The sequence below is a fragment of the Bactrocera dorsalis genome, chromosome 3 (assembly GCF_023373825.1).
Source record: "Bactrocera dorsalis isolate Fly_Bdor chromosome 3, ASM2337382v1, whole genome shotgun sequence".
Lineage (NCBI taxonomy): Eukaryota > Metazoa > Arthropoda > Insecta > Diptera > Tephritidae > Bactrocera > Bactrocera dorsalis.
The window spans coordinates 5,050,571-5,075,928 of record NC_064305.1 but is presented as its reverse complement, the minus strand read 5'-3'; the positions used below and the strand labels follow the sequence as shown (position 1 = coordinate 5,075,928).

Sequence of the window (25,358 nt, the reverse complement as noted above, 5' to 3'; positions counted from 1 at the left end):
AATAAAAACAGAGGTTGAGTGGATTTGAAAAAATGTAAAAGGTATGACCAGGGATCTCGCTATAAAATTGAAGCAGTTCCAGTGTCCATAGAGGAGCCCTACTTTCATATGCTCTATCGAAAGAAAATCCAACTTGATACGAATCAGGGGGAGATAAGGGTATCGGGAGTATCTCTTTGTTCGACGTCTATTCCATATAAATGACGGGGAATCGTTTCTCTTGCTGAAGCTGTTTACAGAACAACTTCAGTCAATGGAAATGGCTTGTCGACCGATGACTAAATTGCTTGCTTGAATCCAAACCATTATTTTCCTTTTAGCACCTTTTACTTAGCTAACCACAATCTTGGAAAAAACACATCAGACAGCAAGAAGCACGCAGCATTCACTTCCCCACAAAGGTTTCCGAAGTCACAAGGTAATGATATGACTCGATATTAACATTGTGGCTATAAGTTTTCAGTATGAAACGCAGTGGGGCAGTGGAACTCATCAGAAATATTAAACAAAGCGTTGGTGCATTTACTACTACTACAACACCGAAACAAATATTGACTTGAGTGAAATTTGACAACAGTGTAACGCGCCAGTTGTATAACCAAAGCAAACAAACATACCGCTATTTGAGCACTTTCACTTTAAAATACTAAACATTGGCTTTTGTTAACGCGACGCCAATTGAAATACAGTTCGAAAGCTTCAAATACGCTATCAACGTGGCACAGCCGTAGGGCACTTAACAACACAGCGAAAACTGGCAACAATGCTACAACGCCCACACCGCAAGCACTTTTCGACTGCTGCTGGCGAAATGGCTACTCTAATGCACTGCTAACTGATGCGCGCGCTAATGAGCTACTTACATACGAATGCTTAACGAGAGTGCACCTAAGAAATACAACGTCACGTGCATATTTACAACGGCGCATTGAGTGGCGTAGTTTTCACGGTTACACCAAATGTGGAGTTTCGGGCACACAACTACCAAGCGCCATTATCTACAATGATGAGCATGGTGTCCTACAAATTTCCGGCTTACAACCGCTGTTAATGAAACTCTTCGCTGAGCGCTACAATGCGACGCTAAATTTCACCGCTGACCTAAATCGCGACTATGACTGTCTACAGTGCATACCGGAAGTGTTGGTTGGCTTATATGACATTTGCGCCGATTACAGTTACTATGGAGCCTTAAGCTTGAAAGCCAGCCACTGTATTTGGACACTCAGTGCTCATGTGCTTTTTCAATAGTCATTGGCGAGTTTCGTTACTTTTTAGCAACATTTCAAGCGTCCACCTGGTATTTATTTGTCATCACCATTGCCTACATCGCTTTTCTATAGGCAATCAGTGATAGGTGTGTATGTGGAAATTGAAGGGTTAGAGTAAAGATTAAGGTTCCAGACGGTTGGGAGTCGTATGCTTTTTTGCAAACACTCCCTCAAGATTCTGTTTCTGCCCTAAAAATCGATACTCTTAAACAAATTCTTTCATTTCATTTCATTGGGAACTAATGGACACACTAATGTGTATGCATATTAAATAGCGCTCTTCATATGTTCAATGAAGTATAAATTTTGATAACAAACATGAGATTTCATTTTTCAAAAAATCATTTCATGCAAATATATGGTTAGCACTTACTAAAATATACACCACTTTATAAATACTCGTACATGCACCAAGTCATGTTCGCAACAAAATCTCAAGTTTATACGCACAACCAAAGCTAAACTGACTAAACTCCATCAACTGCAGCTCGTTTGATGCGAAGCATATTTAGTCGTCGCCTGCAGATTTCGCCGCTTAATCGATGCGCTCTTATAGTAACTGGTTTCTTGCGCCCGCACAGCACTCACCCTTTTGCGTCGTAACCTCAAACCCATTACTGAGATTTCAGATAATTTGCCTAACGATGTGTTTGCAACTCGTCGTCGACGGAAAATCTTACCAACAACTGTTGTCAGCGCGTTGATTGGTTGACAGCTGCCCGAAATCATATATTCAACCGACACACGCGCACCTTACTTGCGCTCAGCACGCTTAGACGGCGCTAAAGTTTGCCTGGCATTTATGCCATTTGCGTGTTGATTACAATTTGATTGCTACAATATTGAACGGTGTGAATGTGTTGGTGCTTAGGTGTTGCACAGACGCACACATGCTGAGTTGTGTGAGTTGTCTGCGCAGTGCCGCACTTTATCTTGCTAGTGATCTTCATCAATGTGGCAGCTGTTGCTGCTTAATGTTTGTCACACGCACAAACGTGAATGCACACACACGCAGCGTACAGACGCAAACTGTGGACTTTGTAGTATTAGTTTGTTGACACGCCTGGATGTATGCTAAAATCATGTAAATCATAAACTATTTGCTCTCCCGCTGTCACTTGCCCTCTGCTGCGGCTGATGAATTTGTTGCTAGCGATTTGCTCATTAGAAAGTTATCAGCTTATTTGGCGCTAAGTGCTATTGAGTGACTAGATGCATTTGAAGTTGACGGTGTGGAATAGTTGGGGCATAAGAAATTTTGCTTAAGCTTTCAACGTTGTACATACATATATATTGTCATGGTTTCGAGTCAGAAAATTCTTAAACAAAATATATTGGAAAAAAATAACAAAATATACCATTATTTAACCAATATATTTGGTAGTCGAAAAAGTTTTTTCGTATTTTTTCAATAGATGTCGTTGCAGTCGTATATATCCAGTGTTACCAATCACATTCTGTCATGCCATATAGTGTTGGAAAGGTGAGATTTTAAGCTTCATTTAACCAGCAAAAATTTAAAAAATTAAATTCGGCAAACTTGAAAAAAAGTTACAGCTCTTCAAAAATCAGTGAAAATAATGAAGAAGTCGCTATATTTTGAAATTTATAAAAAAGGGAAGAATGCCACGCAAGTCACCAATGAAATTTGTGATGTTTACGGAGACGATGCTGTATCAGTTCGTGTAGCACAACGTTGGTTCGCTCGCTTCCATTCTGGAAAGCTGCACCTCGCTCTTTTCTACCAGTCGTTGAAAAGTCGATGAAATTATGGAAAATATGGACCCAGACCGTCACATAGGCAGCCATGACATCGCTAAGGAGCTTAGCACTCATTATTAAATGGTTTTGAGCCATTTAAAAAAGGCTGGCTACAAAAAGAAGCTCGATGTTTGGGTACCACATGAATTGTCTGTGAAAAATTTAATGAACCGAATTAACATCAGCGACTCTTTGCTGAAACTAAATGAAATCGAACCATCCATTTCTGAAGCGAATGGTAACAGAAGACGAAAAGTGGGTCAAATACGACAATAATGTGCGAAAAAGATCATGGTCCAAGCGTGGTGAAGCTCAACAGTTGGTCGCAAATCCAGAATGGACACTTCATAAAGTTGTGCTGAGTATTTGGTCGGATTTCAAAGGAATCATCCTTTATGAGCTACTCCAGCTTAGTCGAACGATTGATTCTAGATTTACTGTCAATAACTCATGAGATTGAAGCAAACATTCGAAAAAAAAACGGCAAGAACTGATCAACAGAAAGGGCTTCGTTTTCCAAGAGAACAACGCTAGACCACACTCATCTCTGATGACTCGGAAAAAACTGGGAAAGCTTGGCTGGGAAGTTTTGTTGCATCCACCACACAGCCTTGACCTTGCACCAACGGACTACTATTTGTTTAGAACAATGCAGAACTCTCTTAATGGAGTAAAGTTGGCTTCAAGTAAAGCCTGTGAAATTTATGTTTATGAATTTTATACCAAAAGTAGCTAAATTTATATTTTTATTATTAAATTTTTGTTCTATCTTCAAGTCTCTTTAATAATTTTGAGTAATTATCCATTATTTAGCGTTACTCTTCTCAATTTTTATCTATTATTTCAATAGAAATTCCCATGTGAGGCAAAAAAAGTAAAAATAAATTAAGGATATACAATCTTTTTATAATAATTCTTTCTTTTCAAATCCCTGTGGCATTGCATTGTCACAAAAAAATCATTAATTATTTTGAGTGCCAAACCGTGCTATTATACTTTTTCCTTTACTTTTCCTTTAATAAATCATACCATGCTCACTTCTTAACGCGCTGACAAATCACTCACTTAAAGTTAATCAAAAGCTTTCAAAATGATTGCCCTGCCAATGCCGTCTTCTTTTATTTGTCATATTAGCTGTGAGAAAACTCTTTATATAATTATCTCATTTCTTTTTTGTCAACGCCCAGAATAACAATAAACACTGCCATAATTGGGCACCACAAACAATTCAATTTCCCACCTTAGAGCCAAAAAGGAGAAAAAAGAGTAAAAACCAACGCTGGCCGCACGCTGCCCGCACAACTGATTACTAAAGTAATAAACGTCAAATTGCCAGAATAAATATTGACAGCGGCGATAAAAACAAAAGGCGCAAAACAATAAAATACAAAATAAAAGAAAGGCCGTTGAAGCGCTACTATAATAAAAGCCGACATTTGCAGTGATAAGCAGACAAAGCGAGGACAGTTACGCATTGCAAGCGCGCCTGCCGCATGGGTCAACAGTATGTGTGAGAGTAATGTTTGAGTAGGCTTGAAAGAGCGCTGAATTTGCGATTGATGTGGCTGGTCGTATATTTTTTTTGGTTTGTTGTTTGCTGGTGTGATGAGGAAGGGTTTGCAGCTGGATGCCAAGCGCTCGCGTCAACCGGCTGAAAAGACAAATAAACAGTGCGATAAACTCAACAAACGCTGCTGAGCCGTAGGCAATAATAGCAAGAAGATAAAAATGCGAAAAGCAAAGCAAAATAATGATAATATCACAGGCAAAATACGCACACACAGACACACTAATGAAATAAAAAGAAATGCTTGGAAAGTAAACAAAACACACAACGTGACAATATTGATGGGCAAATGTCGAAAGAAAGTATAAATAAATAAGTATAAGCACTGGCTGGTAATGCAACAGAAATGCGGTACACTGCCGCTGCCTACAGGTCTGGCTGCGCAATATTTTTCTTTAGTTGCTGTTAAAGCTACGAGCTGTACGACGAACTTTTGGTCTAAAGCCGCAATTGCCGCTTTCGTTGTTGTTTGCTTTTGTTGACCACACTCACCTCTTTGTTATTGCTTTAATAATAATAGACCTAAGGCATTAAGAAAATACTATTCCACAATATTAAAATGACATAATCGTGTATGCACTCGTACCGCAGAGCAGAGTACTGATGCGATTCAGATAGGCTTGACATTGGAAATCACTAATATTCGATATACTAATGTTTCAAATAACAAATTTATGCCAGGCGGGCAGACAGACCTACATACAATATTTGCCATATTTTCAATTTATGAAAAAAATTGCAAAAAAAATCCAATACCGACCGCTTTTATTGAGGACTTTGTCTTTGCTAGTCAATACACACTTTTGAAGTCAACATACACTCAAGATCAAATTTGACCCGGACTGAAAAAACTTTATAAAAAATTGTAAGAAAAAATCCGACAACGACTGCTCTTACTTACTCAGACTTTGTCTGAGCTACTCAACACACTTGAAGTCAACATACACTCAAGATCAAATTTGACCCGGACTGAAAAAACTTCATAAAAAAAATGTAAAAAAAATCAAATACCGACCACTTTTATCGTTGATTTTACTTTTGCTACTCAATACACACTTTTGAAGTCAACATACACTCAAGATCAAATTTGACCAGGACTGAAAAAATTTCAAAAAAAAAATTGTAAAAAAAATTAAATACCGACCACTTTTATCGTTGACTTTACTTTTGCTACTCAATACACGCTTTTCAAGTCAGCATACACTCAAGATCAAATTTGAACCGGACTGAAAAAATTTCATAAAAAATTGCAAAAAAATACAACACCGAACGCTTTTATCGTTGACTTTGTCTGAATTACTCCATACTCACTTTTGAAGTCAACATACACTCAAGATCAAATTTGACCCGGACTGAAAAAACTTCATGAAAAAAAATTGTAAAAAAAATTAAATACCGATTACTTTTATCGTTGACTTTACTTTTGCTACTCAATACACACTTTTCAAGTCAGCATACACTCAAGATCAAATTTGAACCGGACTGAAAAAACTTCAGAGCGAGCCAAATATGGCGAATATGGTGACTGAGCGATTACTCTCGCTTTATTTTTGGCTAAAGAGTCAGTCACACTCATACTAGAATGTGATGGCACATTCACGTATTTTGGTACAAGTCTGGCATTGACTTGCTGCATAACCAAAACATTAACTAAAATGTGTTGAGTCGATCTATAAAGATGTTGAGATCCTCTGCTATCTCTTTGATGTCAACATAACAATTTTCAAGTGCTGTTTCTTTAACTTTTTCGAAATTGAAGTCATGGAGGACCGTGTTAGAAAAATTGTCGATTACTTCACGAGCTTCACTGAATGCTTTGTGCCACTCAAATACTTGTGTTTGTAATAAAGTAGACTCCCCAAAATACTAGTTATTTGACAAATGGACAGAGGAACTTCCCACAGAGGATCCCACAAAAACCAAACTTAGCTCAATTTAAACTGTGTTAGCGTAAACTATGTATTATTTAGAAGGCATTAGAGAGGTAGAGCTTTCAGTCAATGAAGTCAGGCTTAACGGAGAGCAATTTTACAAACTTCTTCGTAGTTGGATATGCGCTCTATTCTACGTCTAACCCAGGCAAGTAATCTGAAGTAACCTTTAGTAGGCATATTATGAATATTATGGTGCCATCCACTATTCTTGCTGCGCCGATATCTCGCACTCAACATAGTTTGTCTCATTTGCATTTAAATAGTAAAATATTAACTAAAAATATACAAAATAGTTTCAAAAGCTGTCACCCACACAAAATTTCCCAGCCATAAGTACGAAAGTCCTTTTTAACTACTTATAATTACAGCCGATTTGAAAAGTAGTCGAAAGCAGCTCATAATAACAGCAACAATTTGGGTGATTCTATTTTAAAATGCATGAAGTGTAAAAGACAAAAACAAAAACAAAAGCAACTTTATTAATTGCTAGCTGGTTGGGCTTTAAATTAGACAAACACCAGCAAGCAAGACTGCAAAGGAGTTTGAACAACACAGACACACAAACACGCATACAAATGTGCAAATATGCGAGCACATGCTGGTAACAATAGTATTTACTGTTATATACCAACATATGTATGCATTTGTATGTACATATATGCTTTTGAATGTGTGACTGTGTGTGTGCCTTATAATAATTGTTCATCTAGTCGATACCGAAAAGTTTTGAACCTTCTAGGCAGGCATCTCGACCCACAACACACCGGCAACTAAGCGCACGAGCAGCTGCTATCTACCTGCTACCTGCCTGTCTAGCTTCCCGGCTCCCCTGCTGGTTGCATGCCCGCCTGCCCCCCTGCTAAAGCGCTGCTACCGAGGCAAGCACTCGTAATTGCAAAAGTATAAAATATTGAGGTGTTGCCGACAACTTTTCAATGCCAATAAAACGCCAGTAAGCGGCATGTGTACCAAACACCTGCTACATGCGGTCGCCCCTACAAGACTAACCCACAAACACGTGTATACACACGCATCTACATGCATCAGCAGCTGTCGACCGCAAGCATATGAAATCGGCTCACACACACACAAGCGTACTTCTCTAAAATAAAGTTGCCATTGGCTTTTGTGTCTGCCGACGAATTGACTAAGCATTAGAGAAGGGACGGACGGACGGACGGAGGGATAGACAAACGCATGCACGGCCGGGCATTGTAGTGACAGTGTGGTAGAGCAGTGCGGTGCTGGTGTGGAAAAAGAGGAAAATAAAATGTTAATTAAAGTTTATGGTTGAGAGCGCCGAGCAAGGCAGCGCACAAAGCTTATAATGCAACAACTACAATCATTAAGTAAGCATATGTAGAGCATGTGTGCATGCGTATGGTGGCAACAAATCGCCTACACACATACAAATAACTATTTATATATAGCTATGCTTGTGTGTATGTGAAAATCTGTGCATGGCTGCCGACAGCTCTGCCGTGTAAGGAAGCCGGCAAGTGAATGCTAAAATAACTGGCACGCATACACTGACATGCGCACATAATTCGGCTGCTGTATTGTATATATGCAGACACGTATTGTATGCGGAAATCGTTAAAGTAATTACAGAAATGTTTTCGTTAAATGTTGTCATATGTTTGTGGTTTTTTTATTATGCTCTCCCACATGCAACTCGACACTTTTGTCAGTATTTTTGGTTATATTTGAAATTTTGTTATTTTAAATTTGTGTAAGTGTGTGTGTATGTGGGTGTGCATTAAGGAATATTAGGTAAGGTAATTGCTGAGCTGCAACAAATTTGTGGTGCTGCACAAGTCATTATATGTAATTAAATGTGTTGGAGGAAAAATATTCTTAAAACTAATAATGGCGTAGAGCAATAAGACAGGTAAAGCAAACAAATGCGAAATTCAACACATTTGTGAAAGAAAATTGTGCATTCTTTCATTATTTTCAAACAAATGGTCTGCCTAAACTCGAAATAAAGAGTATGCTTTCACTAGTCGACTGGTAGAAAGGTGTGAAAATTGTTAGTGTAATGAATAAAATTATTGTAATATTTTAACTCAATAATTTTCGACTTTTGCCTTAATAAAATTGCCTTTATTTGATTAATTAAAAATTTTTGACTTTTAATAAAAAAATATTCAACAATTTTTTTTTTTTAATTTCCGCCCTAAAACGACTTCATAATTTCAACATTTACCTAGCTTGGGACATCCATGGCGTATGCGCAACATATATAACATATACATACGAATTCAATGCACAAATATCACTCATACGCACTGTCACACGGCATTATTTTCATTAAAATTCAAACGTTTCAATAGAAACTACACAGCTTAGAACCTACATGGCGTATGCGTTACCAAATTTATCATATGCAAGTGCAATGCACAAATATCACGCATACGCACTGTCACACGGCATGGTTTTCATTGAAACTCAAGCTTTTCAGTAGAAACTACAACTAAAATGAAATATTTTTTGTTTTCAAGATATTTTTATAAAAAATTTCAGATTTTTCAGAATGTCAGAAAGCTTGAGACGCATAATTTCGAATTTGTTTAAGGGGCATACCTGGTGTAATGGCCTAAAAATAGACGATTATCGAATTGTTTAAAAAATCTTCGAGATATATTTATACATTTTTAAAAATACACAGTAAAATGTATTAAGAAAAAAAATTTCGAGTCCTTTACTACTGCAAGGATTCCAGCTTTCTACGTAGACCAAGACCAAAAACAAGTTCTCTACCAGAAAAATATTGCCCGTACAATGACTTGTGGTCGAGAAAAAATGCAAAAATCACGAAAGTAGTAAAAATTAAAAAAAAAACGAAATAAATAAATAAATAAAATTTTAAAAAATATAAGAGAATATAATAGAAATAAAAAAAAAAAAATAAAAATATTAAAAAAAAAATAAAAAGGAAAATATTTTTTTTTTTGTTATAAATAATTTTTTAATTAATTTTTTTTTTTCAAAACAAACTTGCACTTCATAAACTTATGTAAATTAATTTTATACTGGGAGTCACTACATATAATTATGCTCACTTTTCATTTTTGATCGCTATCCAATACAAAAACATTTATATTCACTGAATAAACAGCTTTAGCAGCACCAAAACTTCTGAGAGCATACAAAATTCCAAATCAATTAATTTTTTTATCCTCAGAATACGCATTTCAACAAAACTCTTCATTTTGTATGCAATTTTCGACAATTTTCTCTAAACGATTTGCAAAATTTACAATTATACACCATAAATATTTATTTATTTTTATGCATAGAATTCTTACAACGCAAACTTATTGAAGCAAAACAGCATAAAGCTGCAATGCCCGAGGGCTAAGCACATTAAAACACTTAAAATTCATGCAAAATAATAATAATAACAATCAACTGAAAATTAAATTCCAACACTGTTTACTTGTTGCAAAAAGTACAACAAAAACAATAACCAAATATATGTATTTGTATTAGTTACTTATTTTGAAAACAGTGCAAGGACAATAGCCGGCAAATACTATGTAGTGCCATGGCAGCATCATGTCAGCTCATACATAAGTATGCATGTTCATACATGTTTGGGATTTTCGTAAAGCTCACGTTTACACATTCGGTACATTCGCTTGATACTCGTACAAGTATGAATGCATTGCAGTGAGGCATTCATGCAACAAGCGCAACGAGCATGATTCCCTCGCTCAAATAATGCAACAGTGCGTAAATTGTAACACTAACACAACAATAATAGCAAATGCAACATAACATTCTGCAACATTTCCTGCAACAGCAATGAATTAAAATAATAATAATAATAGTAATGTAGTGCATTGTTACAATAACAATAAGCTCTATTATAGAGGCAAAGCCAAGAGCGATTACAAGCCAGTTGAAGTGGATGGATTTATGGCAACTTGCTTGGATATACATAAGTATGTACATATATGCATACTATATACTTGTATTAATAAATATGCATTCGTTTATGCAAAGAATTAAGTGCGAGGCAATTTGAATAGCATACATTTTTCTCTCAACAAGTTTCAAACCACCCCGCGACCTTCGTCGAGTGTAATATCGAGTTTCACCAGCCTTTTGTGCTGCAAAATTTATTGTTATGCAACAAATAAAGGATTTTACGACAGATGCACGAAAAGCTTATAGATTTTTGTCAGAATTATAAAAGTAAAACGTAACTCGATCCATAACCCTGCAATTGGGACGCTACTCTCGTGGTTAATGTAGGCTATTAGTATGTATGCATATCCTTTATGGGGTTATATACGCTTGAAACTCAGAAAAAGTTGACAGTCTTGGCCGGATAAAAAACCGTGTCCGATCTGCAGGAGGTCCTTCGAAATGGCGATGAGCAGGAAAACTTCTGAAATTATATTTTTCTTAAATTATATTTATAATATTATTTTTTAACCATCTTATTTAAGATAAAATATTTTTAAATCACAATATTTCCTTATTTGCCTTTCTTGAACGCATTGTTATGCTTACATCATTTAACTTGCTGCAACGTAAGACGAATAGCATGTCATACTTGGCATAAGTGATATGCCCCAACTTTCAACTGTATAAAATGTAAATTAAACTGTTCCGCTTATATTGCTTATGAGCTAACAAACATATCACATGCGCCCGAATATACAAGATCTCTATCAGCTTGAACTGCTTGCTTGTATATTAACACGCCTCACTGTGTCCATACAAGCGCGCACACGGCATGACTACAATACGTATTGCATGTGCAACATGCCACATAACTGTATTGGACATTCGTAACACATGTTTACAAGCTGTGCTCAACACACACATACCCACACCACATTTTCGCCATAAATTGATATGTGTAACGCGTACTGTCTTAGCGCATTCAATTGCAATGGGAGGATTCATATTACAAAGCCGAGACACACCCACTTGGCATTAGAGGCAGAAATGTAGCTCATTGCGCTCGAATAGTAATTGCATTAAGACTCTTGTGTTCATAGGTACATATGTATATGCATGTGTACCGTCTTCCAAGGTAATATTGCCCTACATTTGCACCATTTGATTCAGCAATAGTGTTAAAACGCTGTTTATGCATTTTCATTTGCGCTTTGTAAGTGGGCGTGTGTATTGGAGTGCTTAAATATGTATCGCTTTCTCAATCGAGTGCATTTACACGGAAATTAACACTTTGCCAAGCATTTCCTTTTCCGCTACCCGCGGCTTATTTGCTCATTAAAAGCCTTGCTGGGCTATAAAAGTCGTTCACGCCTTAGAAATCCGTCAGCTATGTATGCGTAAATGTGCGCTTGTGGGTGTGTTTGCGATAGAAATAGTTTTAGTTTCACTTCATAAATTAATCAGTGTTTTCCATTTGCAGCAAGAGATTGTGCTACTCATTTGTCAAAGATGACAACCGCAACGCCATTTTGTAATGAAATTGCCACTTACCTGAAATTTGGTAACATATTTTCATGTAGCTTGTTGAAATGGTTGCCAAAATATATTTGAACTAATTATTTATGGAATATTTGTTATTGTGGTAGCACTTAGCACACTTTGACAGAAATCTCACAAACACACTTACAAACAATAACGATTTCTTTAAAAATAATTAATAAAAATTACTAGTTTCCACTATTTTCTAAACATTTTCAACATGTGTGTACGTTTATAATAAATTTTACATAGTTGTTTACGTAATGTGAAAATTGTTAAATGCGAATAAATAAAATTACTTGGATTTTTAAATTTAACATAAAAAATTAACTGTTGGCGCGCGCTCTATCGACCGTTATGTGCAGCTTTTATCCGTTCCGAAATTGCACGAACAACGACAACACTTTTATCCGCAATATTTGTTTACGTTTGACAGCTGCGTAACAGCTGTTAGTGTTGACAGTTGTTAAAAGTTTCGTCTGCTATATAGTATTTGACTAATTTGTCTATATTTATGTTTACCTAAAAATTAATTAATTTAAACAAATAAAAAACCGTTTGAAGCCGAATTTTACAACGCAGTGATATTGCCTGCAGTCTTAACAATGAACAAAAGTGTATTCTTCATCGCGCTGATTTCGGGTAAATATAAACATCTGAGTTGAATTTATTGAAAACTCGATACAGAGCAATTTTTTTCTCCTCCCAATAGCTGGCTGCCTCAGCATTACAACTGCAGAAATGCCAGCGTTTAAAACCATTTTTAAGTTCTTTTCATATGGCGGCGCAAGCGACTATAACGGCAATGGCACACGCACCAAAGATATCTCACAAATGACACTCGAGGAATTGGGTGTTTCGCGCGGCCAATGCCTTTACGACTTTCTGCCATACATAACATATAGTGAACGTTTATATTGTGCACCAGATGATCACCACATATTGCATTTATTACCCAACAATATAACGGAAGCTGTGCGTAAACCACCAATAATGATGCGGTGCTTGCAGCCAGAGCGACATGAGAACGCGACACGCAATGATAATACACTATTAATTATGCAAAATCTTAAGGATATAGTGGCGCTACTCAAACCAGTGGGTAATGCAACTAAACGTCATGAGCCGGGCAGTTGTGTTATAGTGCTCTTCTACACCGAATCGAGTCTTGGCTGTGCACATGTTGCACCCTACGCCAACATGTTACCCATACTATTTCCCAGACTGCGTTTCGCCGCTATTGATGCTTTCAAATTTCCCAGTTTCAATACAGAATTCGGTATAGTCGGTTTGCCAACGTTGTTGCTATTCCATCAAGGTCGACCGATAGTGAAATTCTACAGTGACATCGGTACGTTTCATGCATTCGTCACACGGCACACCGGCATCAAACCTATTGAACCAATACCAAAGGATTTAGAAGTCACCGGACCGCTACCACTACAACCAGTGCCGCAAGTTGATTACGTGCTCATACTTGCATGGGCCTTCATACTGCTATGTGTGGGTAATTACTTTGCAAAGTCGCAATTGTGCAAGCAAATTGTGGAAATGATCAAACGAAATTGGCGTGAATCGGAGGCGCGCATGGAACGAAATTAAAAATTTACAATTTTAAGCTCGATTTTAAGTGAGTGATTTGTTGCAAAGCTGTTTCATCAAGATTCTCATCATAGTTTTTTTAGTTCAAATAAAAATTAAAATAAAACTATAAAATCGCGTTCACTTTCTAACAAAGCTTTGGAAAACAGTACAAATTTGTACCGATTTATGCACGCTGCTACAAAACCTGTGCGGTTTGCAAGTGTAAATAAAACAAGGTGACAGCTGTCTTGGTAGTATTTTTTATTTATTTAATTATACTTGAACTTTTCCATTTTCTATATGCTCAAAGAAAGTTTACAATTTCATCAGTTGAACTTAACTGCAAAATTATACATGATTCACTTAACTTTAGTAAGAATGGAGATTTCAATTGCTGAAAATTTCGCATACTGACAGCTACAATAAAAAACTGAAATGTCATTACGACTGCTTTTTAAAAAATATTCAATAAGACATACATAACTGTTAAAATTTTAATAAATACCATATTTCCGCAAATATAAAAGAAAAAGGTTTAAAAAAATAAATATAACAAAATAAAATAGTATTTTTTATATTTCATAATTATTTTTTTTTATTACATATTATTTTTTATTTAATATTTGGGCTGTTGTTTCTTTCCATGTATGCCGTTATAACCTTTTGTTTACTTCAAGACAATAACCGCTATTTATTTTGTTTTTTGTTTTGATTGAATTTTACCGCATAATTACGCTGTCAGCGCAATTACCGTTTGATTTTATTGTGAGCTTTTAAAGAAATTCTTTTAATACATATTTTCAATGGCAAATATAAGGAAAAATTAATTTTGTTTTGCACACTTATTAAAGCAACAAATATTGTTTAAGTTTTAAAAGCGAATGTACATAGCAAAAGAGGAGCATGAAATTATGCTTAAACGCTGTTATCATATGAAATTGTCGACACTGCTCGCCAAATAGAGCTTTGGAAACGCGACTAAGTAGCGCTAACATCGACGCCAGCATTTTGAAACTATAATATGCAGTCTACGTTTGGAAGCTAGCTTTCTGTCATACAATTTGTATACAACATCTCAATTCATATTGCATCAATAGCTAAGATATACTTATGTATTTCATATTTCGTTAAGCAAACATTTCTTTGTCGTTGTATTGCTAATAAATTCACAAATATACTTCATAATACATAGTTTAGTTTAAGTTTAGAATTTATAGTATTATCCTCTTCGATATATATGTATATGTATGTGTAGGTGGAAATCAAATAAGTTTTGTATATAGTAATTATGTGTTATAATAAAATTGTATATGCTTTGAAAGGTGCAGCAGCTACGGTACAGCACAGCATAAGACTCATATAAGCATGTATTTATAAAATCAATCATACAATTAATTTGACGTTTTCTTTTCATAAAACAACTGCTTTAGAATGTTTTTGTTTTTATGTGTTTTCTTTTTGTTTTTCGTTATGCGCAGCACAAACATCTTACAAATTTTGTGTTATTGATGGGTACGCGCAGCATAAAGTGTAGATAATTATTTTTATACAGTACTAATAAATGTTAAGGGTTTATTAAGTGTTATCCTAAGATAGATTTTTGCTTTTGTTTTGTTTTGCTTATATGCCCCCACTACTTAAAATTCTATAAAATACGCACGAACAGCGCTGCATTTTAATTTACGCGAACTGCCAACGCGCTCCCCAACTCAACTACCAAACGTTTACTTCGACTATTTAACTAAATAATTAATTGGCGCTTGCTGCTGCGCACACCACCACTACATTTGCGCCTCGTCTCATTAATACCTCAACGCCTTGAACATTTCATTATTATCAATGTGGTCAACTACTTAAATTAATGCGTCCGTTCGTTCACTCATCAGCGTTACAACAACACACTTCCACGCGCAATTAATATATGTATGTATGTAATGGATTTCAATGGTTTTAATGATGAGGGGATTTCTGAGATTTTGTAGCCGTTCTATTAGCTGCTGCTGCTGCGGCGGCGGCTGCTGGATTGATTACTGTTGCGGGTCCTGCATCATCCTCTACCTCTTCTACGATTACCGCACCGGCAGTTGGCTGCACCTCTTCATCATCGTCGTCATCGATAACCTCGGTTATGGTCAGCGTTTGTGGCTGATGTGGCTGTTGGTGTTGTTTGCTGTGTTTAGAGCGGTAATTGCGGCGTGCGGCCGAAGCGTTATATGGATGGGGATGTACACTGTAAAAAAAATTTGTAGAAAATATATGTATTTCAAAATTAACAAGTTTATAATGTAATTAAATTAAGCAAGCTTAAAAACTAAATAATTTAAGTTAAATAAACATAAAAAAATTAATTTGTTCAAACTTAAACTGGAAATTGGCACACAAATAGGAAATGTAGTAATGCATGAATGATAACAACATTTACGAATATGTATGCATATTTGCAGAGCTATATAAGGGGCGGCGTGCAGGCAAAACGAGGTTGCAGGCAATAGGCAAGCAAATGGGTAATGATGAAAATTTACGAGTCGTCAAGTTATCACTAAAAAAAGGTTAAAATTCATGAGACGACTTAAAGTGATTTCAATATTTTTTACAGACTAAGATATACCTTCGATAAGACATAGCAAAAAATAAAGCAAATATATTTAACGAACGTATAATATACGAACATTTTGTGGTTATGTACACTTTACATTGAAAATATTACGCAGAGGTATCTAGTAGTACTTAGAAAACCATTGGGGGAGGAATGCCGTATACTCGCACAGTTCCAAAAATATTTAATTTAGAAAATATATTATTTTTTTACAGCACTCAACTCATTAGCCATTTTATATAACTAAATTAAATATGAAATTCCTGCAAAAAAATTGATCTACAAACGAAAAAAAGCCTAGGTTACTATATAAAGTTGGATACAAATCTGGGACTGTTTCGGTTACACACACCAGTAACGTGACAAAATATTTATATGAGCTTGGACTGTGTTCGCACAAAGACTCTTGTCGCTCAAATCAGTTTTTTGTAAGCGAGGGAACGACGAGGAAACTTATGTATTTCCCTAATCCTTAAAAGCAAGCATTACAAAAACTATGTAACAATAAATGAGCCCATTTACAAATTAAATGTTAGACTGAAACGTGAGAGAACACCACCACCAAATAATTAGCGTACATCCAAAGTTTTTTGTCTTACAAATACCATTAATATTTTAATATTAGTGTGAATTACTCGCAGATTTGACGAAAACATTCCGAAATTTAACAGAAAATCGTTGCAGGCGACAATCCTTTTTCCCGGCTGCGATAGCATTTGTCTTCAGGGCAGGTCTATTAATATATGTATTGATAAATATTCTGTAATCCATAGAATGACTTTCATTTGCATGTATATAGCACATTTGCGGTTTAATTAAACGCATTATTACAGCAGCGCGTATTTACATTTTTAAGCAGCAAAGTAAGCACAACAAGGACGTCTTGAAAAGACATGTCGACGATAAAAAGCAAATATTGATTTTTTTATGCTTAGTTTTTTCATTTGCAAACATATTTACAGCTTCTGTATACAAATTATGATAGTGAACTGACTTGTTAAGAAATCGCCACCAGAGAATATACATTGCTTACACGTGAGACTGCGAACAGTACATATAACAATTCATTAACCACAACGCTGGAGCAGTTGAACTATATATATGACAGCATGTAATTAGTGAACAGGGATGGTAGGTAGTGGGAAAGTCGCTCTGGTTCTTTGTTTGTAAAAAATTTGATTTGCAAGATTTGATGATGTTGTTTTTGTTAACGCTGTATTCCAACATGTATTGATCGGCTCATAACAGCTGCATAAGTGTCTCAAGTCTGCTTACAACGCACTCCAGCCGCATATGAAAAACAAGAGTTGTGCTGCACTCAAGTGGAAAGTTGTGCAGCAAGCGTTTCAATGCATCTATATGTCTTCTTTGCTAAGTAGGCTGCATTGTTTGGTTTCAAGATCGTTTCTTTGACGCTTTGTTTGTATGTAAGTATGCCATTAATATATTATTACTTTGTGTGCCAATCAATTATGTATTACTTATTGATTAAATGTTTTTTTATTTTACTTATATTTTCAAAAATCGCTTAGTAGTTTTTCGTTTGTCGTTTTCGTTATTCGTTTGATGAATCGTATGTCTGTTTACAAATATTCGTAGTAAATTAGTTAAAGTAATTGCACAATTTTATCTAGGTGTTGATTTTTGTTTTCATTTTTTGTTGTTGTTGTAGCTCCGACGGCTGCTCTCCCAACCAATTTCCATAAATTTAATTTGCTCGATTATTGTTTTGTATTTTATTGACTTAGATAGGAGTATATTTTATTTCATCTTCACGATTTACTGTTGTTTTAATTTTCATTGTTGTTGCGCTATTGTTTATTTATTTGTGCGATAAAAACGTGGATTATACAAACGCCAATCTCTGTTGAGTGAAAATTTATTTAATATTTTAATTGTTATTGTGTAATTTTTTTTTTTTGGGCGGATATTTTAATTTAAGCAAAAGAGGGATAAGACGCAAAAAATTTAGCAAGGGGATTATGTAGAATATACGTAGTTAATAGGATGCAGTAGAATGAGCGGAAATTTGCTGCTTTGTCGTATTTTAGATTTTTTGAAATAAAAGGTTAATCAAGATGGTGAAAAGTAATGAAGAAGTTTTTAGCTGAAATTAAATTAACTAATGACAAATAAAGCTGAACTGTCAAGAGCAAATGAACTAATGGCAAATAGAGCTGAGCTGTCAAAAGGAAATATTTATTTACGAAAAGCATATGCGAATATGAGCGAGTTTTGAGTTCAATGAGTAGAAAGGAATACATGGTATGTAAAGAGACATAAATGATAAGAATTATTTATTATTAATTATGTTTGTAAGATCTCACTGTATTATCTTAATTATATAATTAATTAAATATGACTGGGGAAGATATTTTATTAGTGCGTATAATAAAATGTTAGTAAGAAAAATATCTGTAATGTTTGATATGTTACCGTTAAAACTATGAAATAAAGTTTTTCGAAATATGCAATGTAAGAAAAAATGATACAAGAAAAGAAATTTAAGAAATATTAACTCTAAGATTGTTGAAAAAAAATATTTATATAAATCAATTCTAAACATTTGAAAATAATAAGATTATGAGAAATGCGCAATTATACTTATAATCTATATACCAAGTACTCAATTATATATATTTTTTTCAGAGATAAAAATTTATATAAACTAAGACATTCACTTTTTAAAAGATTAAACTTCATTGTTTAAAATTTGGAGAAAAATAAACGTTTTTGAATTGCCTAAAAAATCAATTATCTGTTTCAACACGGAAAGTTGATAATTTCAGTAAAATTGCAAAAATAACAAGAGTTCAACGAAGAAAAAATAATTGAGTTGCGCCGATTCGGAGATTTTCTTGAAAAATGTTGAAATTCGCAGCAAAATTATTCAACAAAATATAAAATTGTTAGTGGTGAAGCTGTGCTAACTTTCGAATTCATGATTCCTACGAATGTGGGTGGTGCGAGAGATGGAAATGCTGCTTCGTTTACCATTTTCGCAAGTTATTCGTAAAATCGTAATTTGAACGTATTTTCGTGATTTAATATTTTTTTTTTTTGATTCAGTGTTTCTGATTCTTGACTTTATATGGTTTATGTTTTGTTTTGGTATTTTGTGACACAAACCTTGTCGTTGGAGCTGTGCTGTGACTGTGATTGGTCGGTGTGGTGGCTAGGGGCGACGACGATGGCGTACGTAATGGACGACGTGCTGTAATGCCGCGATGATAACCGGTAGCGGCCGGTGAGCGAAGCGTTGTTTGCGATGTCAAGTAGCTATTGTTGCTGTTGGCTTTACTATTGCTGTTTTGTGTTGAAGTTGCCGCAGTGGTTTTGTTTTTTGTGGTGGCGTTTGCATTTGCGCGCTCCGTAGACAAAGTGTCGGTGTTGTTGTGGCTTTTGTTGTTCTTAGAGTTGGAGTTCAACGAATCAACCGACGATGAAGGGGACAATGTCGAGCTGTATTTGGAACGTAGTGTGAAAGGCGAAGAAAATTGCGATTATTCACATTTGAAGCGTATTTAATTAATATTTGGTGGTGGTGATTTGTTTGCTATTTTCCCCCAAATTTGTGAAAATGCGACTGTGAGTTATCATTTGTTTTTTAATTATTGTTGGGCGAACATACAGAAATGTTAAATTATTTTACCAACCACAATTTGTTTAGAAAAAGTTGTTAAGTTTTTTTGGATTTTCAGTAATCCATTGAAGCAGATGTTGCTAAAATTGATGTGTTAACGATAAAGTATTTCGGTAAATACCGAATTTTACTTAAATGTAAATAAAACTTTATTGGTCTGTTAATCGATTTTTTTATTTTGAGGTTAGTTATTGAATAACCTCGAAAACTAAGAATACTTTCCTCTATTTAATTTTTTTATAGAAGTTACGTAATGTATAAATATTTCTCAAATTAAATCTACACAATTTAAATAACCCAAAAAGATGAAAATCGGTCACCTCTTCATGAACAGTTTCGCGCTACTATTCTACGAAATTTAACAGCACTTTATAAAAAACACATTTTTAAATTCTGTTTCTACTGAAATTGACATACGCGAAGATTGAAGTCAAAAAGAAAATATCTAACGGGTTTTTCACTTTTTCTTAATTATGGATATGAGCGAATGGCATGAATGAACATTCACAATAGGAATACAATACAGAAAAAAATCTTTAATATAAATATGCAGAAAATATTTTATGAAAATTAATTCTAAATATATGTTTTAAAACATTATAAGATGTTAAGTAATACAATGAAGTATAAAGAAAACATCTAACTATAACACAATCAGTGACAAATAAATATAATTAAAGAACTCTAAAAACAATAAATACTATTTAATTTACAAAATGGCCTACCTCATAGTTTTAGGGCGAATTTGTGAGTGTCGAAATATTTTCTTACGGGTCGCTTTGAATTTAGTAGTCTTTACGCTTATACTGTTAGTCATAATAAGTGAAGTGGAGTGGGAAGGTGTGAAATTTCAAACACTTGTAGGCTCTCATTTTCTTTTTTTGTTGCGACTGCTTTTATTAAAGTTAATTTCATTGTTAATACTCTGTATATATGTATGTAGACATATCAATCAATGCAATTGTTTTTCTTTTTTTTTTGGTTAATTTTTAATATTTTCAGTTTAACTATTAATATGCATTTTTTCGAAAAAATCTGTTTGTGATTATTGCTTGCAGTTAAACGCGTATTCGACATAACATTATTATAGTTTTTGAATTCTGGGAATGATAGCAGTTGTAGTGGTTCTATATAAGTGATAGATATATGTATGTACATATACATTTTAGTAGTATGTAGTAGCAGTAGTAGTTATGCTAGTCGAAGTTAAATTCAATCCTTAATCAATCAAGTTTCTTTGTTTATATATATTTTTTTATTTTTTATCATATCTGGAAGTAGATATAAAGCAACAATTTTTTTTCAGTAAACCAGTGAATTTTTGATTACGAAAGCGAAAAAAGTTAATAAACTCAAAATAAAATTACATGTGAAATTTGTGAATATTGGAAGCATAAGTAAATAAAAAAAGAATAATAAAACATATATTACGTGGAGACAAATTTTGAAAGAAAATTAAATTAGTTTTCACATAATCCAGCAAAGGTAAACTAAGGGATATAAGAATTGCAAGAATTTATTTTTATTTATTGCCACATTTAACAAATTATTCTTTCACTTAATTTATTTTGTGTTAGCCTTTGGTTAGGAAGCGGTACTTTATAGTGATCACTTAAAAAAAAAGTACACCTTAAAATATATATAATCTTCTAACTTAAGCACCGTGTAAAATGCACTAAATCTTGCACAAATTTTTTGTAGATTTCTACTAAATTTCGCACGAAATTTATGCACCCACGAGCAGTTTAGCATTTAAACCGGATAAAAATTATATTTATGTATATACAATTTTCCTACAACATACACACACCAATCAAAATTGAAATGAACAAATTAATATTTGATAACAATAAATTGGTGTTCACGAACTTACCTATTCTGTTGTTGTGGCGGTGCGGGCAAGGCTGGCAATTGTCTGCGATGCTGTCCACCACTACCGTGATGTCTGCTGTAATGACGTGGACGCACATCATCGTCATCATCAGCCGATTCAATGGTGATCATCTCTTGTGGACGCGCACCACGTACACCACTACGTGCCCGGTTGGTAAATTCACGATCGAAGTCCTCTGCATCATCTTCCTCTAAGTTTATAAACTCTTGACGCTCCTCTAACTGACCGGAACGCAAGTCTTGTTCTTTTTCAATAATATGCGCACGCTCCCCAATATGATGACCAATAGCCATTTTCTTCATGCCACGCCTTGAATCCTCAACGGTTTTACGTGTCTCACGTATGCCACCTGGTCCAGTTTTTGTACTAGTTGTTGCCTGATAAATTTGTGGGCGACCATCTGGACCCGAGGACATAGTAATCACTGAGCTGGAGCAATATGAGGCGCCGTTTGGTGAACCAATATCTAGACAAAAAATTATCATAGTTTGAGTTAAATATATGTACCAGTAAACGCTTAATTAAATGTGTAGAGATTGTGAACTCACCTGCACTGAGTAGTCTATTTATATTTGGCATTGCTGGAAAACCGAAAAGTCCACCCATTGGATTAGCGACATGTTGATTGGTACGCTCCATGAGCGCATTCTGTTGGAAGCCGGGGTCGAATGGTGCCAACATATTGAATGGATCGGGCATGAATGAGTTCATCAGACGATTCATCGAACGCATTTGCATGTTCATGGCATTCATGTGATTGCTGAAAATGTGCGAAAATTAGCTAATTAAAGGGTTGTTCAAAAAAATAAATCAACAAAAACAGCATACGAATGTGACCGTCGTCGTGCGCCGGCAGGCATTTTCACAAACGAAATTTTTATTCCAAAAAATAAGTAAATTATATTAAACAAAGCGCCCAAAACAAAATTACTTCTCAAAAAAATTCCTTTTTTTATTTAAATAAAAATACAAAGTTACTGAGTTAACGGTAAGGTTTTCAAAGTTTGGTATTTTAAACAATAATTTTCAACTATACATATTTTAATTAAGAGAAATTCTAAATTTATTGCATTTGCTATGTTACATACCCTCACTAAAAAAAAAAAATTATAAAAATCGAATAGGCTAGCAAATTGTGATGATGTCACTAATAGTTTTGTTTAATTCTTTTTTTTACACTTATTTTTTGGTGCCTATACATATATGCACACATATACATATGTCCATGTTTTTAAGATAAGAATCATTTTAAATGCAATTACAGCTAGGATTGGCAGAAAAAGATATTGAAAAGTATTCCGTGAAATCTGCACGAAGGAGTGCAGAAATTAAACAGTGTATAATTCATGAGTCAATCAAGCTCATCAGATTAGACAAATATTGATAGGATTTCTATAAATATAACTTAAATAACACAGTGTTACTAACTATTTTCACATCTACGAACAGTAAAAATTAAAAATGGTAGCTATTTTGAACACTTTTTTTTTAAATATTGAATGTTATTAGTAAAAATATTATATTATTGGTAGCCTAGGATGAAATGTTTTAAAAACATCTAATAGTACTTGCTTTAATAATTACTAACCCAAATACTACTAATACGTTTTTTCATGCCACTGTGAAAAACTCAGTAGTCCGTAACTATCATAGAAACCTTAGTGCTCCCTATTATGGCAATTAGCTTATTTTAAATCAAAGAATGAAAACATTACTTTACTAATTCGTAATAAAAATATTGATGTGTAATTGCTTAGAAATCTCTAGAGTATAAAATATGTAAGGGGTGAATATATACATGAGGAAATAACTACAATGCTACGGAAAGCGACAGGAAAATAATATTTATCGATTTTTCATTTGTAAGATTGTTGTTGCAATTTCACTCTAGTTAACGTCACCGTTGACGTACATATACATACATATGGATACAAATACATATAGGTGTACATGGCATATAAAACCGTAATTGATTAAAGGAGAATCCGTTCACCGAAAATAGAAACAAAAACGCAACTAAAATGCATGGATATCAACATAAAACCTCAATTAAACAAACTTAATAAACGACATAAAATTGCAGACCACTTGTTATATATTTCGAAGAGTAGTCAATTCCTTAATAATTTTCACTTCAAGAAGCTGTTTGTATGTATTACGTACATACTCAATCGTGCGCACTAAAACTTCTTAAATTCGATGTTCATCTCCCGTGACAGCTTGTAGTGAAAAAATTAAATTTTTCTGAAATATCTTATTTCTAAGGTTTTTTATTTATAAAAAAACTATTTTACACTCCCTGGTCGCGTAATTTTTTCCACAATGCATAACAATCACCTTCAAACATATGCGTACACATGTTTTTGTAGTAAAGACGAAATATTTTTTTTGCCTTCGGCAATAGCGGAGCACCCAGCGACGAGTTGTTGCAGCAGAATCACAAACTTACCCCATAAAAAGGTCATCATCGAAATCTCCCATTAATGAGCCGAATAGCGACATTTTGTTATGATTTTTTTATTTGCAATATGTTTCGAAGTGTTATTCCAAATAACTAGCGGTTTTTAAGCAATTAAAGGTGTTGGGAATCAATTAAAACACACAATTTTCAGCACTTGATTGTAAAACGCGTCTTCACTTTTCAATGCTTCGTTTAAAATTCGACAAATTTCCTTCCCTTTGTGCCGAACACGAATCAGGTGTGTGTTTGTGTAGCCAGCCACAGGGTTGCACCTAAAGTTTTGTTTGGGTTGGCCGTTAGCATGAGTTTCGGAAATTAGCTAAACGTTATACTTATATTAAGCATAACTATTTATTAGATACATATAAACTTAATATAATTGATACAGCAACTAAAATAGTAATATATGTGTTATTCAAGAACTTTTTAAAACTCTTCTAATCAAATCTAAAAAATCAGATGTTTTCTTCTATGAAATTTGAAATTAAGCAACAGCAACCCTGAAAATTGGACTGCGTTTGTAATAGCTCAAAGATACGTCAGTTTGTGGTATGACAGAGACAACTATAGTATTGTTAAGTTAAAATTGTCAGCGCATTCGAATTTTCCCGAAACATTTAGCTTCCACAATTTCGATAAATGTCGAAATGCATATAGGAACAGCAAGTACAGTAAAAACCCTTCCATATATACACATAGATGTTTGAAAAACTATATCGCCCATAGCAAGTTTAACAAAAGTGTTACTTATTAGTACGAACTCCAATAATACACAATGTTAGGTTAAACTGGCTTAGCCTGGTATACTAATGAGCATCGTAAAGATCAGTATTGTTCCATGCCAGACGTAGTGACGTTACATAGTCCATTAGAAGTAGTCCTCCTTCATGATGCTATCGCTTGAAGCGCTCACTATGCATACCTCTTCCAGTGTCTCATACCGTGGATCCCTCAAATGTTGAAGCGTTGCCTTACTAATGCAGGATAAATGCCGAAGAGATGCGCCATTGTTTCCATGGTGACTTACTATTGACATTTCCAGCAGTCATCTCGAGCTATCAAACTGTGACTAGTGAGTTTTCCAACCCTATTCGTACAGACCATTCCATCACGAGTGGCTTGCTTTGCACATGACTTTTCCAGTTTTGCATACGGTAGGATCATTTAATCACGTTTTGACATTCTTTTCT

The 25,358-nt window shown here is 34.6% G+C and overlaps 2 protein-coding genes across 5 annotated transcripts; one reads left to right on the top strand and one right to left on the bottom strand.

Annotated features, from left to right (window-relative positions):
* Positions 1-12,432: 12,432 nt before the first annotated feature.
* LOC105228393 (thioredoxin domain-containing protein 15) lies at positions 12,433-14,121 on the top strand. The gene is made up of 2 exons (XM_011208211.4): positions 12,433-12,632; positions 12,703-14,121. Exons 1-2 carry the CDS (start codon positions 12,596-12,598, stop codon positions 13,590-13,592), a joined length of 927 nt encoding a protein of 308 aa, XP_011206513.2. The 5' UTR covers positions 12,433-12,595; the 3' UTR covers positions 13,593-14,121.
* On the bottom strand, positions 13,819-24,388 carry LOC105228394 (myeloid leukemia factor). 4 transcript variants are annotated; one of them, XM_011208212.4, is made up of 5 exons: positions 24,157-24,386; positions 22,256-22,467; positions 21,687-22,173; positions 19,300-19,632; positions 13,819-15,804 (listed from the first exon to the last, which is right to left on the bottom strand). In XM_011208212.4, the coding sequence occupies exons 1-5, from the start codon at positions 24,207-24,209 to the stop codon at positions 15,525-15,527; spliced, it is 1,365 nt and encodes a 454-aa protein (XP_011206514.2). In that variant the 5' UTR covers positions 24,210-24,386; the 3' UTR covers positions 13,819-15,524. The 4 variants fall into 4 exon arrangements, with proteins under 4 accessions (XP_011206514.2, XP_049309709.1, XP_011206515.2 ...); XM_049453752.1 differs by lacking the exon at positions 24,157-24,386 and adding an exon at positions 23,793-23,816; XM_011208213.4 differs by lacking the exon at positions 24,157-24,386 and adding an exon at positions 22,536-22,680.
* Between the last annotated feature and the right edge of the window lie 970 nt (positions 24,389-25,358).

Coding starts and splice junctions, on each gene's coding strand:
- LOC105228394 (XM_011208212.4), bottom strand. CDS start 24,209: ATGTCGCTATTCGGCTCATTAATGGGAGATTTCGATGATGACCTTTTT. Junction 22,468..24,156: donor GATGATGACCTTTTTATGGG/GTAAGTTTGTGA, acceptor GCACATTTTCAG/CAATCACATGAATGCCATGA. Junction 22,174..22,255: donor AAATAGACTACTCAGTGCAG/GTGAGTTCACAA, acceptor TTTTTTGTCTAG/ATATTGGTTCACCAAACGGC.
- LOC105228393 (XM_011208211.4), top strand. CDS start 12,596: ATGAACAAAAGTGTATTCTTCATCGCGCTGATTTCGG. Junction 12,633..12,702: donor CTTCATCGCGCTGATTTCGG/GTAAATATAAAC, acceptor TCCTCCCAATAG/CTGGCTGCCTCAGCATTACA.